The sequence below is a fragment of the Vulpes vulpes genome, chromosome 12, assembly GCF_048418805.1.
Source record: "Vulpes vulpes isolate BD-2025 chromosome 12, VulVul3, whole genome shotgun sequence".
NCBI classification, from domain to species: Eukaryota; Metazoa; Chordata; class Mammalia; order Carnivora; family Canidae; genus Vulpes; species Vulpes vulpes.
In genome coordinates, this window is record NC_132791.1 from 51,034,191 (window position 1) to 51,049,517 (window position 15,327).

The following is a 15,327-nucleotide window of genomic DNA, read 5'->3' on the forward strand; positions in this document are numbered from 1 at the left end:
CCCCAGGGTGTGGCCTGCTGAGATCTCTGTGGCTACAAGGGTCACCCATGAGGAGTGGGTAGGCAGCGGGTCTGGGACAGTGAGGGAGATTGGGGTACCTACATGCTGTGCCACCTATATATCCTCCAAGAGTCCCCAGGATAGTCTGGGTTTGATGGAAAAAAGAGAAAGGATTGTAAGCTAATTTGTTCTGGCGCCTTGGGCCTGGCACTCCCCCTCTTAGGGCCTCGACTGCCCCCTGTATAAGATGGGCACATGTCTCTTGCCAGCTCTGTGGATGCAGTGAGGACAGTATGAACACTGATGGACGATGCAGACTTGTGCCACATGAAGGGTTACACCATGGTGACCCTGGGTCACTTCCAGGGTGGTGAGGGCCCACAGTGCTGGGCAAGCATCCATCTTGGTCTCTCCAAGGCTGCCCTGGAAGGCCAGCAGAGCCCAGGAAGGGGGCGGGGTAGAAAAGATGGCCTTTCTGCTGTCTTGGAAGAGAGGCTGCCCACTGTGAGCAGCCATTACTCCCATCCCCTGAGGCCCTGCCCTTTCTGACACACTCAATGGCCTGCTCTGTTGCCCACTCATAGCTCCCTTGGTCACTCCTGGTCCAGCCAGAATGCTGTCCTCACAGTCTCCCATGTATGTGGGTTGCCCTCATTGGCTCTCTATTCAAAAAGCTTCTAGTTTCTAATAGGCCTGGGATTCCTTCACCCCACCCTATGGGCAGGGGAGAAGAGGAACTCTAGACCAGCTGGCAGCTACCAGCTACCAGCTACCAGACACTGCTCTCAAGGACCCTGGGGACTGGCTACAGACATGGGCAGCACTGAAACCCAGCAGGGAACCCCCCTCCCCCCACCAGGGGCCTCTGCTAATAAGGATCCCAGGCTGAGGTTTCTCAACCTCTCAGCTTTGGGGTTGTACTTCTGCAATGGGAAATTGTACTTCCATTTTCTTTCCTAAAGGGAAAAAGAGAACAACAAAACCAATGAATGGTGTGACACATCACATCCCTGCACCGCAGCCGTGACTGCCAACCCCAGACACACCCCGGCCCAGACCCACTTGCCCCTGAGAGCTCACAGCTGGAGTAGCAGATGCAGGTGTGCCCCTGGCACACCCCTGGCAAGGTAGGTGAAGGTCGGGGGGACTGGAGCCACAGCCAGGGTAGAGGGCCTGGTGGGACAAGGAGAAGAGACCCTGCAGGCTCTTCACCAGGCGCCCGTCTCAGTATCTTCCTATCGTCTCATCTCAGAAACATCCCTGGGAGGGCTGCTTTCTGCTTCCCAGAAAAACTGGGGGAGTGGGGTCCTCTAGACATGAGAGGGCCTCGTCAGGGGCTCTGCCCTGGTGGGGGATTTCTGTCAGTGCTGGGGTGCTCAGTGGAGCAGAGAGTAACAGCTCATGAGCAGCAGAGAACACTTATTTCTGGAGGATTCTCTCAAGGTCCCTGTGGCATGGGGTCAGGCCCCAGAAGTGAACTCTGAGTTTCTGGCCAGGCTTGAGGACCTAGATACCTGCTCAGCTGTCCCAGGCCCAGTTCACCTTTTGTACCTCGGGAGGAGATGGGATGTGGGATGGAGACACATGTATGTCTGTGCTTTAGGGAAGTGGTGGGGGGGTCCTGAGGGGTCTGTCCCTCACTGTCAGAGTGTAAGGTCCTCACCATGAGCCTACTTAACCCAAAAGGTAGAAGGGGCAGAGGGCCTGGGACTCAGACTGCCTGTGACAGGACCAGGCTCTTATTTGCAGCATCCCAACATCTGATTTCACAGGATTTTCATGTGTGTGAGCATCTCCTCATTTAACCATTTGGCAAATATACCCCCAGACAGATACTGTGGCCAGGCCTCGTTTGCACAGGGCAGTGGGACACAGGGCAGCTCAGACCACAGCCTGCCCCAGGGGCCTCAGAGACAGCAGGAGGAACAGAGCTCAGGGAAGACAGGACAAGGACCCACATAACTCTGATGTGTAATGAGAAGATGAGCTGAATGGGGGGTGTCCAGAGGAGACTGGAGGCCAGAGAGAAGAAGAGAGCTTCATAGAAGAGGCCACATTTGAACTAGTTCTTTAAAGATGAGCTGTATTTGGGCAGAGTTTGGATGGAAGATGCATTCTTAGCAGAGACAATACTGCAGGCCAAAGCCTGGTGCTGGGAAAGTACACAATTAGTTATTCAAATCCATGCATCTCTTGGTTCCCACTGAAGGAGATGGCAGGTTCTGGACCATATGGGGTTGGGGGATGTGCCAGAGAGTTTATATTCCTCAAATCCATGCAGGAGCAAAGCCAGCTATTGTAAGTAGCCTTACTGCACGTGCCCATGAGATTTCAAAAAGACAAATTACCAGAGGTGAAATTACTGGGACAAAGGATGTGTGCTTTTCACACCGTGGCAGCCTTGTTACGAGGCCCTGCAGAGCCCCTGTCAGTTCTTGAGTGAGATCTCTCCATGCTCTCCACCTTCTTCATCAGGATCTGTCTCCTGCCCATCTAGTGAGACATCCATGTCCAAAATGTACTTGGTATAGTGCCAGGCCCATAGAAGCACTCAGAACATGCTAGCTGGTTTTGTTCTTTCTCTGGTCCCCCAGGAGCCAGCTGGGCTTCCCCAGTCTGTCTGTCCATAACCCCTGCTGCTAGAAGCACCTCTCTCCTCCACCAGCTGGGTGTTTTGGAGACCAAGGGCTTGTTCTCCTGTTGCTTGGGCTCATTCCCAGCAGTTGATCAGGGCCTGGCCCAGACGAGGGCTCAGCAGGGGTTTTTGTGTGTTGACTGTTGGATACGAGGAAGGTGTATCCTGTCTGCCTGCCCTTCCCTTCCCACGAAGCAGGGCCAGATTGTCTCCAAATGACAGTAGGCCACCAAAACCACACCATGCAAGCTGGAATGCCTTATACCTTGCAAAGACAAGGACGGGCATACTTATATTACAGAAAAGAAAGCTAAAGCTCAGAGCGGATGAGTGTTAAGTCCTACTCACAGAGCATCTAGAGATGAAGCTGAGGCTACACCCAGTGGGGCTGACCTTCCACACCAACTCCGGCCTTGGCGCCATCCCAACTTGGACAGAATGACCATACCCACCCTCCGTGCTCTGCTCTGTTTTGCTGGACGTGGTTTAGAGCCCCTAAGCTGGGCAAGCATGTCTAGCTCAGGGAGTCACAGCAGTGTCCGGCTCCAACCACGTGTCTCTTGTTCCAGCGTTCCCAGGCTCCCGGCCATGGAGAGGGCCCTCACAGTCCTGCATGTGAGCCTGCATCACCCCACACGGGACCCGGACGCCTTTGCCAAAGTCCCGGCGCAGCTGCAGCATGACACCAGCCCTCTGCTGGTGGGGCGGGGCCCGGATGCCCACCTCCGGCTGCTGCTCCCCCGCCTCTCCCGCCGGCACCTGTCGCTGGAGCCCTACCGGGAGGAGGGCAGCGCCCTGCTGACCTTCTGCCTAAAGGCCCTAAGCCGCAAGGGCTGCGTGTGGGTCAATGGGCTGACTCTGAGGTTCCTGGAGCAGGTTCCCCTGAGCGTGGTCAACAGGGTCTCCTTCTGCGGCATCCAGATGGTGGTCCGTGTAGAGGGAGGAACCTCCCTGGAGGCTTTTGCCTGCTGCTTCCATCTCAGCCCTTCGCCCCTGATTCACAGGCCCCAGGCTGAGGAGACTGATGAATGGGAAAGCACCTCCCAGGAGCAGCCTCCTCCAAGCCCACGGCTGCAGGCTCCAGAGCACCCGGGGCTGCTCCACGGCCCTTCCCCGGCAAGCCCCGAAGGAGGAACAGAAACACAGCTCCAGAAGGAGCCCTCGGACAGGGTACCCTGCTAGTCCCCTCAGCTGCCCAGGGCAAGCATTGCCTGTCATAGGACTTCAACCCTTGAAGCGACACTGGGCGAGGTCGACAAGCAAGACCTGACCTGTAATGATGAACTGATTTTGCAAACATGAACAGCCTGGGGTGGGGGAGCAGCGTCCCCAGTTACAGCTATGCAAGGTAATGGGAACTTCATATACTTTTAGAGGCCCTGAGGGGTCTGAGAGCGTCGCTCAAGCTTCTCCCCACGTTTCCCTCCTCTGGTCTGCCTAGGAGTTACTTTATGTTGCTAATTTCGTGAGCTGCTTAAGAGCTGGAGTTTGAGGTTGCGAGAGGAATGTATGGACACATGTAACAATTACGTTTGTGGTAGCTCGGGGTTACCTTGGGCTTTCAAATACCCACAGGCACTTGGGGCTTAGGGAAGCCTGTGTTTAATAAACTGCAAGTATTTCATTAAGCTGGCATACCCAATAGGATTCCCCGATCCCCAGATGGGCTGCATGCACGCCACGTTGTCACGCAGAGGCGGGGGCGGGAAACACAGAAGAGGTGTAAGAGGAAATTGGAAAGGTGGGGGCTCACATTTCTGGAAAGGATGCGGGCAGAGCTCAGGGTCTCCTGGTGGTGGGGAGCTGGGGGCTGGGCCTGCCTGGAAATTCATCATCAGGGTCATCCTCACGTTCCCTCACTGTGTCATTTCTGGATCAAAGCCTTGGCTGATAAGAGGGCAAAGTCTTTAGGGAAAGGTGGCTTCCCAGAGCAGTGGGCTCATTCAGGGCTCATTCTATGAGAGGGTGGGGAGGGAGGTTGTGATAGAATTCAGCTCAGCAGTTATTTTACTCAAAGTGGGTCGTGTACCTATGAGGGTGGGCTTTCAAAAATAAGGGACAAGTAGTGAGCCAGGCAGGCCAAGGGTGGGACAACTTTATCAATGAACAGGGGAGTTGGGCATAGGCAGCCCCTGTCCATAGGCATCCTAGGAGCAGTGGGGGTTTGGAAGTGTCATTTAGAAACAATGTTCACTGTGTAAAGAAGGGAGGGACCCACAAATTCAGGTTGTCGTCATCATCCCAGACTGTACTATAGAATATCTGAGACACTGAGGCCATGATGCTGCCTACTGGCTGGCTCACATCTTCAGGCCTATAACAACGTCCAACAAGGCTTTCAACACTACTTCCCACCCAAGAAGAAAAGCCCCTTTGCACCCAACGCGGCCTGCAAGGAGATTCAGCTGCACTGCAAGGTCCTCCCTGAGCATCCCCCGCCCCCTTGGGGAAGATAGCAGTGGGGAGGACCCAGGCCTCTTCTAGCCTGGGAGGCTTCCTTTCTAATAGGGAATAATGCAAGTGCACTCATATCACAGCCACAAGGCACAGGAGGGCAAGGGCTGTGAGGAAAGGGGGCCATCCAATATTGTGAATGGCCCTGGGGGGGGGGTCCCCAAGTGGTCTTTCACTCAGTCATTCAACAAACTTTCACCAGATGCAATGCAAAGCCCTGGGAACCTGCAGTGAATGAGGCTGACAAAGTCTCTGCCCTCAGAGAGCTTGTGCAGGCTCATGAAGACACCTGTTGAGGAGCAAATCACTTCATCATTTGATCACCACTGTTATTGCTGCTAAAAATATTGTGTTTTCTCTCTCTTCAAGCTGGGGTTAACATTAGCTGTACCATTAAGTGGCCATGTCTGATGAGCGCTTACTGTGTGCTCAGGACTCTGCTAGGTGCTATGTGCCCTGCCCAGCTGAATCCTAAAAACACTAAGAAAGATGATGGTATTAATACATTGCACAGATGAGGAAATTGAGACTTAGAAGGGGTATCTTGCCCAAATTCATGCCACTCACTAGCCCTGTGATCTTGGGCAAGTGACTTAGCCTGCTCTTGTCTCCATTTATCCCTCAGAAAAGGCATAAGATAATAGTACCCATCCATGGTGGTGTTATGATGGTCGTAGGAGGTGGCATACGTAAAGCTCGGAGAGAAGCATCTATCACACAGTAAGCACTTAGTAAAAGTTAGATACCTACCACTGTAAGACCTGAGAGAGGGAACATAACAAGTCCATATCCACGGGCTCACCTAGGATGCATATATGGAGCTAGAGAAGGTTGGAAGCCTGGTAAACTGGCTACAGAGCCCAAGAGCTCATCTGCACTCTGTGACCACCTGATAAAGGATTTTGTCTTTGCTGTAGACCTGACAGGCAGTCAGGGGGTGGCTTTGCTTGCCTCCAGAAGGTCCAATATTCAGTTTGTAGAATATGAGACACCTTGATGTCAAGACTGGCAAGCAGAAGAAGCCATGTGCTAGGTGGTTTCATGAAGCCCACCATTTTGAAAGCACCTTTAAATTTCATACACAGATTCTAAATGCAGCGATGATCCCTCCAGAGACCAAAATGTTCCCAAGACTATGCTAGGGAGCAGCAGTGTAACTGTAGAAAGGGGAACACACAGGGGAGACTGCATCTGAACTTCAAAGGCAGAAGAGAGGAAGTTGGCTGGGGACATGCACCCCAGAGTTCCAGCGGGACAACTGCCCCGCTCCTCCAGGGAACCTCTGCCACTGAGAGGGGTCCTCTCCCTTCCAGGAAGAAGCAAACCCTCCCAGATGCAAGGTCTATGAGAGGAAATAAGCTGCCTCCCCCATGAGGAGTCTGAGACTCAGAGTCAAGTGTTGGGGAGTCCCTCTGGGACCACAGGATGAAGTGCAGGGCAGGCCGAAAGGAGCCAGGACACGTCCCACTTGTTTCAGACTCTGTTGATTCCCAACTCTCCTTGCAGAATCCCCTGCTCATACCAGGTGTCAGGGCGGCAAAGCTCTGCTCCATGCTGGATTCCATTTTTCTGGAGAAGAGAACAATTTAAGTCACCAAGTCCCTGAAGCCACTCCCATTTTCACACCTGATACCACGTTCCTTGGCCTGCATAGACAGCTTGAGCAGATTGGAGAGACCCTCACAGCTGCATTCTCTCAGCCCCACGCACAGGGCAGTGCTCGCGGGTGGGGGGGGGGGTGCGTGTGCACACACACACTGTCACGAGACATACATGCCTGCCGTGGCGGCTCCCAGGTGGGACTCTGCAAACGGCGGGGGGGGGGGGGGGGGGCGGTGTGGATGGGGGGATTGCCTGGGTTGGAATTCATGCTCCACCACATACTGGTTCTGTGATCCTGGACAAGTGACTGAATTTCCCTGTTCCTCAAGTTTCTTCTTCTGGAAAACCCAAAGGGTAAAGGCTGGCTGTGGTGGTCAAATGAAGTACAGCATTTAAAGCATCTAGTGTAGTCCCTAGCACATAGTAAGTGCTCACTAGTTAGCTTTTCTTGTCCAATTCAACCAGTTCAAGGGAATAAGTCAAATGCAAGTAGATACATAGAGGGTTTACGCACACCTACACATCTGCTACAAAGAGCTACATTAGTTCCATTCAGACACACCCTAGAGCACTACAGCTCTCTGAGACCACAGTCTAGAGATCTAGAAATCATCCCCTGTGCCCTATAAGGTATTTTAACTCTCCCAATCCTCTGCTTTACTAAGAGGAGTCTTCCAACCTGTTTGTAAGTGAGACACCGCATCCCCTTGAGCCCCATCTCGAGGGAGACCTGAAAACTCCCCATAACTGCGGGGGGCTCTGAGGCATGAACAAGCACCATGAGGATGTGATGGCAGACACATCAGATGGCACAGCTCTGGCTGGGGCCTAGAGCAAGGAAGGCCACAGCTGGACAGCAGCAGGCCCACACAGGACATCAGGATGCTGTAGCTGTAGTTGCTGTGTCTGTTGCCCTGTGAGACCTTGAGCTCCACACAGAGGAGGACCATGGGTTGTTTGCTGTTGTGTTTCTGGTGGCCATTAGGGAGCTGGCTGGAGAATGGATGGACAGGTGGATGGGCAAGGAAGCAGTCACCTGGGCTGTGTGAAGCCATGAGCCAGGCAGGTGAGGGCCCGGCCAAGCCTGGCAGTGGTGGACAAGAGAGATGGGGTGGCCCGCTGGGGCAACAAGGCCTGGAAGCCGTGGGCAGGTGGTAAGTCTTTGCCCGCTCCAGGCCCTGGTGAGGGGACCTCAGATCCACTAGCTGGGATGGAATAGGGCTGCTGCTTCTGTTGGTGCTTTTGCCTCTGCAGTCCAACCAGAAATCTGGGTTTTTGAAATTCTGTGGGACAACTGCTGGGGAAGGTTGACAGGTCTGACAGGTCCTCAAGTCACTGAGGATAGGTCTCAGGCAACACTTCCTGCCCTAAACAGAGGCACAGAGATGGCCCCAGGAGATCCTGGGAGGGCTCCAAGCCCTAGCAGTCATGAGTTGGGCTGGCAGGATTGAAACTGGGCCTAAGGCTCACCACATCTCCCTAGGATCTGGTTTGACCCCTCTGCTCCACCCTGTGCAATGGGGGCCACCTCCATAGAACCTCCTCCCCCAAACACACGCTAGGAACACACTGCCTCCCTAAGCCAATGCCCCGCCTGCACAGATCGGAGCCATCCTGTAAAGCGATTGCCCCTGGTAGGGCAGCTAAGATGCCACACTGCTGGAGGCATCTGCATTTTCACAGAAAGGATTAGAGTGGGTGATGTCTTCCTGAAGGAGTGTGCTTCTTTGTAGAAGGAGTAGCATTAAAGGTCTCACAGTAGGCCAAGAAAGGAAACATTTCCCTTTCCCCTCAAAATCGACAGTCATTTCTGGATGCCAGGGTGACTCAGCAGTTGAGCATCTGCCTTTGGCTCAGGTCGCAATCCAGGAGCCTGCTTCTCCCTCTGCCTACGTCTCTGCCCCTCTGTGTGTGTCTCACAAATAAATAAAATTTTTTAAAAAATCGACAGTCATTTCATAAATGTATAAAGCAGGACATAGTCAAAGGACTGGCTCAAGGTCTCCCTGTGACTAAACAAAGCTAAGGCAGGATTCTAACAGAGCTAAGAACGGATTTTCTGCCTAACAGCCCACTGAGGGGCCAGGCTGCTGTCAGCAAAGACATGTGCAGAAGCAAGTAAGTCCCATGCGGTGTGGATGGTTCATCACCACCTCCAGGATGCCCACCTGCACCCCCAAACTGAGCTGTGGAGGGGAGACCTGCCTCCGACTTAATCTACTGTGTGAGCTTGGGTCTTCTCCGTCAGCTTCCACCCCGTGACCCCTGGTAAATGTTGCCATCGGGCTAGCTGGTCCCCAAGCCGGACCCCCCAGCGTTCTGTTGCCGCAGCAGCCCTGCCCGCCTCTTGGTGCTCCGGCCGCTGGCCAGCTCTTGAGGCCCGAGCCCTGTACCAGTCTTCGGGAGAAGAGCAAATGGACCCAGCTCCTCCGCCTCCCAGACGAGATGCCAAGTAAATGAACTCTATTCACATGGCAGGGCTGTGATCCCTTTTACCTTGAACATGAACTCACAGGCAGATTAAAGTGAACTAAAGCCTACCATTTGAGTTACATTCTCAGCTGATTGGAAACATGCATTACCTCCCCATGACCGGGCTGCTAGAAGGGAAGTTATTATTTTTCTTTAGAGTTTGTAAACTCTTTATGGCTGAGGCAGCTTTAATCCTGCTGGGGGAAAAAATGATCCGGGAAGAAATTGCTCTCATTTACCTTTGTTTTCCAATCACACGCTCCAGTGGGAACAAAACATCCTAAGATCCTAAGTGAAGGGATGTGGGAAGCGAGGTGATCCCCGACAGAAGAGTTTAATTATTTTCTTCTTTAAGCGCGTGCGTTGAAAAGGCTTTATAGTGCCGTCTGGTAGGGGGCTCGCTCCACAAAAATGTGCACCCCTCCAATGAGCCCAGCACTGCCCAAGCTCTTACTATTGTCTGCCTCCTCTTTCCGGGGCCACGCGGTCTCTCTCTCTTCACCATGCCTACCTTTACAAGGGCTGCTGGCGGCCACGTCCCCGGCTCCAGGCCTTTGGGAACCAGGAAGGAGTCTGAGAAAGGGCAGATTGGAATAGAGATCAAATCACCGTCCTGGGAGGAGGGAGAGACTCGTGGAGTCTGGAGTTCTAAAGGGGGTTTTCTGTCCTCCTCTGTTATTTCTCTGATCCTCTGCATTACCTAACAGAGAAATGACACAGAGCAGGTACCGAGCAAAACCATCACGACGCCCAGGCGCTGAGCCAAGCGTCCTAACTGCTGGAAGGGGCCCCAGCTGAGACATCTGCCCTGCTTGCCTTTAAAGCTGCAGAGGCAGGGGGTAGGGGGTGGGGAATCTTCACAGTAAAGCAGAGGCAGGGCCCTTCCAAGGGAGGGCTCGGTCAGGCAGCCAGCCGTGGGCTTCCAATAATTGCTTCTTTGAGGGCTCGGGGCGCCGTGATATCATTCTTCCATTCGTCTGCGGCTCACTGCGCACAGGCCGAGAAGATGGATCCTATTAGGTCACCTTGCTTGGGGGAAGGGAGGGTGCAGGGTGGAAGAGGGTGCGTATCAGGGTCCAGTCAAGAAAACAAAAACCACTTGAAGTATTTTAAAAATGTAACTCAGGGAATGGAGTACAGAGGCGATGTACCTCAGAAGTGGGACACCTGGGTGGCTCGGCAGTTGAGCGCCTGTCTTTGGCTTGGGTCGTGACCCCGGAGTCCTAGGATCGAGTTCCGCATCAGGCTCCCTGCATGGGGCCTCCTTCTCCCTCTGTGTCTCTTCCTCTCTCTCTCTCTCTCTCTCATGAGTAAATAAAATAAATATCTTAAAAAAAAAGAAAAGAAAAGAAAAGAAAAGAAGAAAAGAAAAGAAAAGAAAAGAAAAGGAAAGGAAAGGAAAGGAAAGGAAAGGAAAGGAAAGGAAAGAAAAGAAAAGAAAAGAAAAGAAAAGAAAAGGAGAAAGAAAGAGAGAAAGAAAGAAAAGAAACCAGCCAAAGCAGGTGTTGCCTGCCCGGCTCGCTCCCACTCCTGGAGCTACGAGGAAACGGAGAGAGGTGGTTGTTGCCAGAGCCAGAGCGGGCACTGCCCAGCACGGAGCTAGAACTACTGTGAATTTTCCCTGCGGAGGTCATCCGGAGGGAGCTGGAGCCGAAGAGGAGATGCACCTGCTGTTTGACTCCCCCCTGCCAAGGCCAGGTGCTGAGGGAAAGGGTGATATACCCTGGCTTCTCCCGGAGCCCAGCCCTGAAGGCAGCAGAAGGCAGCTGATGAGCAAGCCTGGGGAATGCACCCCGTGGGGTGGACCCCTGCAGTACAAAGCGGAGGAGAGAAGGGAGAATGATGGGTCTGAGGGTCAACGGCTAAGGCCAGCACAGGGACTATGGCCATTGCAGGGTGCCTCAGCCCCTACCTAGGGCCCTGGGCCACCAGAAAGGGAGAGGAAAGAAAGAGAGAGGAAAGAAAGGGAGAGGAAAGGGGGCCCAGCATAGGGGGCCCAGCATAGAGGGCCACCTGGAGGCAAAAGGCAAACACAGAGGCCCCTCCTACTGGTCACCCCAACTACATAACCTTTGGCATCTATATAAGAAAGGCAAGAGGAGGGCACGGGAGGACAGGAACCATAAAACGAGGTCCAGAGAATTGCTAGGCGTGGCCGTCCTTGCCTGGCCCATGCAATCCGGCCGGGGTGCCTGCCTTGACACCCCATCTCTTCCCACCCCAGAGGTAGGGCAGCAGAGCAGAGTCCAAACCCCCACTGCTCTCCACTTACTGACTCTAAAACTTCCTTCATCCCCCAAGCAGCTGATCCTCATGTATAAAATGGAGATTCTATCAGTCCTTGCCTCCCCTCTGTGGAGGCTGAAACACATGTAACACATGTACATGGATAAGGGGACTTAGCACACGCACCATGGACGTGCTCAACGAGTGCCAGCAGTTAATGTTCACTACCAGCTCTCCCCGAAAGTTTCTTCCTCCAGAAAGCCCTCCTGCTTTTTTCCACAAGGGAACCCTCTCCCTCCAAGCTCCAAGCCCATGTGGGGACGCTCAGAGGGGTTTTCAGGCAGCGATCCACGGTATCAACCGCCAGAGGTGTTTCCTCAGCTGGGAATACGTGTACTTGCCGTGAACTCTGCACCATGCCGGAGCATCGCCCCAGGCAAGGCTCAGAGTGTGGATGGAACAGCCCCCTGGCACGCAGTGCATCCTTAGTAAGGGCCCTGCTGACTGAAAGACAAGCCAGCTGCAAGAAAGAATGTGGGTGGGGTAAAGGCAGACTTAAGGAATGAGGCTTTGAGAAGAACCTCAACTCACACCAAACCTGCTGGTTGAACAGGTTAAAATGCACGTAAAACAACTAATTACTCAGGAGGGGACAAGGCCAGGGTGAGTGGTTTGCTGAGTGAACAGACTTGCTGTATCTCTAGGACCCTGAGCCCTGAAGCAAGGACAAATCCCAGCCAGGCCATGCAGGGCGTACCCCTGATTCTTCTGCTCTCCGCCAATGGGTTTTCCTGTTTCCAGATGAGTCCTATCTCCATGGTTCGACACAGGTGCCCAGCCTACCACCATCCAGAAACACACATGTTAGGTGCAAAGCTCCCAGACTTGAACCTCTGCCCCGGGGAGCCCTGGAAACAAGCAGGCTGGATGCTTGATGTCGGAGGCTTCCAGAATCAGCCCTGGGCCTCATTACTGAGGCATACGTGGTCCCCTGTGGACACACGTTGGAGACCAACGAGGGAAGCTAATCATCAGGGGGCTCCATCTTTCACTTTTACGTTCCTCTTCCCCTAGGCCTGCGGTTGCTGTGCAGATTTCAAGTTGAAACGTCAGGAAAGCCTCATGTGGTTTGACTTCTTCCCCATTCCACCCTCCACCCCTCCCAGCACACACACAGACTCACGCACATGCCTGCCTCTGGTCTCTGTCAAGCACCCTGGGGAAAGTGTTGGTTAGAAATCCGCGGGGCAATTATCAGCAGTGAGCTTTGCTTCTCCGTTAAAGAAAGAGAAAATACCTCCAGTTGAGATTCTCAGCAGGCTTTACAAAACCAGGGAGAGGGGGGCGATGTTTTGGCTCAGCTCAGGGGGGTGGAAACAGAAGCCGAGGAGAGACCTCATTATAAGAAGGATGGGGGCATTCGGAGGAGCCCAGATTGTTCTGAGCAAAGAAATGCCCTCCACCCTGGCCACGAGGTCCCAGGAGTACTGGCACAGCTGAGTCTGATGGAGAAAGCAGGGGGTCGAGAGCTTCCATTCAGTGTGGCCGAAAGTTACTGAGAAAGTCACCGAAGGCTCTGCAGCCCTCACTTTGCCAATCTCTACGGTCAGGTGTGTGCTGGTAGATGGTTGACCACAGGCCCTCTGGGTGATGGGGGAGCTCTGATTATAGTGTGGGACGTTTCCTCATTTCCATAATGGAAAGTCTCGCACTACGGCCAGTTTCAAAGTATCAGGATCACTGAACCTGGAGCTGGAAAGAGACGTACAGTGAGCTCCCAGATACAATATGTGTAAATACCTCAAGAGCATAGAAATAACAAAATGTGGCAAATGATTACAAAACAATGATTATTATTTATTAGCTGTATTTAATATAATTTATGGAACTGTAAGTTCATGTGATTTAATTTTTAATAATAGCTTCTTTTTTATTTAACTTCAATTAATTAACATATAGTGTATTATTGGTTTCAGAGGTAGAGGTCAGTGGTTCATCAGTCTTATACAACACCCAGGGCTCATTACATCCCATGACCCCCTTAATGCCCATCACCCGGTTTCCCCATTCCCTCCACCTCTTTCCCCTCCAGCAACCCTGTTTGTTTCCTATGGTTAAGAGTCTCTCATGGTTTGCCTCCTTCTCTGGTTGATCTTATTTTATTTCTTTTCCCTTCCCCTATGTTCCTCCATTTTGTTTCTTAAATTCCACATAAAAGTGAGATCATATGATAATTGTCTTTCTCTGATTGACTTATTTCACTTAGCATAATACCTTCTAGTTCCATCCATATCATCGCACATGGTAAGATTTCATTCTTTTTGATGGCTGAGTAATATCCATTGTGTATACATCCCTCATCTTCTTTGTCCATTCATCTGCCAATGGACATCTGGGCTCTTTCCGTAGTTTGGCTATTGTGGACTTTTCTGCTATAAACATTGGGGTGCAGATACCCTTTCGGATCACTATGTTTGTGTCCTTTGGATAAACAACCAGTAGGCGATTGCTAGGTCACAGGGTAGCTCTATTTTCAACTTTTTGAGGAGGCTCCATACTGTCCTCCAGAGTGGCTATTTAACAGTCAGCTCTTATAAGACAGTTTGAGGCAGCTCCCGCACAGTCATACAGAGAAAATTGCAGCCCCTGAGAAGGGTGGGCCAGAGGAATGAAAAATCAGTGTGAAAATGCCTTGAAATGGTGACTACACAGAAGTGTTGGAGAAATCAGAGTGAGCCTCCTAAAAAAACCATGCAATGTTTTGCCATTTAAAAGTGAACATGTTTATATTTACGTTATTCAAAATACATAAAATATTTAACGTTATTTAAAATAATCTTAAGGGGATTCCTTGTTACAGACGAGGAAACTAAGATTCACGGAGGGGAATGGTGCCCGAATCCACAGAGCTGGTGGATTGTCGCTCTTCTCCTCACCCCTCCACCCACACACACCTGGTGAGGGGTGGCCCACAGGCTCTGCTGACACTGGGTTGTAGAGCCCCACTGTCAATGCCTGCCTAGCAGATGTCACCAGACATCTGTGCCAGGACCTGAAATCCATCCCCTGGCTTCAAAATGTGCCATCAGGTATTAGCAAAGAGGCTGTGCTCACTTCTTTCCTGGGATCTCTCTCTTAGAGCTCAGGGAAATTATAGGTCACCTGGTATTTTGAGGCCACCTTCTTTTTCTGAAGGAAAAACATCTCTCTGGGTCCCACCTCATCTCCCTACCCCCTTAGACACCGGATGTTGAAGTCTCTGGTAAATTGATCAGCTAGGAGCAGAGAGACTTTCAGCTCAGTCTCTGAGCTATATAGCCAAACCCAGAGGCCTCCAGGACATGGAGAGCAGGGTGGTACCTGATTGGCCACCCAGACTGTGTGCAAGCATTTACCTGGCAGCCCTTTGGGGAGTCCAGACAGGCCACCCTCCCAACCCAGAGCAACTGGCATTGGATTCCAGATGAGATCAGGACCCTTGTTTGAGGCTTGGATCCCAGACCTAAATGCACATGTGGTGGGGAACCAGTCCCCTACAAAATTTTCTGGTGCAAAGTTAGCCCTTCTCCCACCTCCCACCTCTTCCTGGCTTGTGTACTATAGCTCTGGCTTCTGGGTAGGAAACACCTCATTGTCCAGGCTACATCCCTTCAATCCTTTGTCATTTCAAATTTTCTGGCATGGAGGTTTGGTATGCTTGGCGCTTTATGGCTGTTTGCAGTGTAATTCTGTTCCTGTCCTGCCATTCAATTTGAATTAAATATCAAACAGATGTGAGTCATTTTTTTGCTCTTTTTAAAGAAAAAGTTTAATATTAGGGAGCATGCCCTCCTATATGATCAGGAAAGCCGTTCAGAGAAATAAGCCCCTTCAAATTAAAAAAGAATCACATTGGTTAACGTTAAGATGCTTTCAAGTGATACATTTCGAAGTGCTAA

General features: G+C 52.0%; 1 protein-coding gene across 1 annotated transcript; it reads left to right on the top strand.

Annotated features, from left to right (window-relative positions):
• Positions 1–924: 924 nt before the first annotated feature.
• Positions 925–4,242, top strand: TIFAB (TIFA inhibitor). The gene is made up of 2 exons (XM_072732015.1): positions 925–1,127; positions 3,205–4,242. The coding sequence occupies exon 2, from the start codon at positions 3,224–3,226 to the stop codon at positions 3,815–3,817; it is 594 nt and encodes a 197-aa protein (XP_072588116.1). The 5' UTR covers positions 925–1,127; positions 3,205–3,223; the 3' UTR covers positions 3,818–4,242.
• Positions 4,243–15,327: the final 11,085 nt, after the last annotated feature.

Excerpts from the sequence above, each read along its gene's own strand:
- TIFAB (XM_072732015.1), top strand. The coding sequence starts at position 3,224 with ATGGAGAGGGCCCTCACAGTCCTGCATGTGAGCCTGCATCACCCCACA.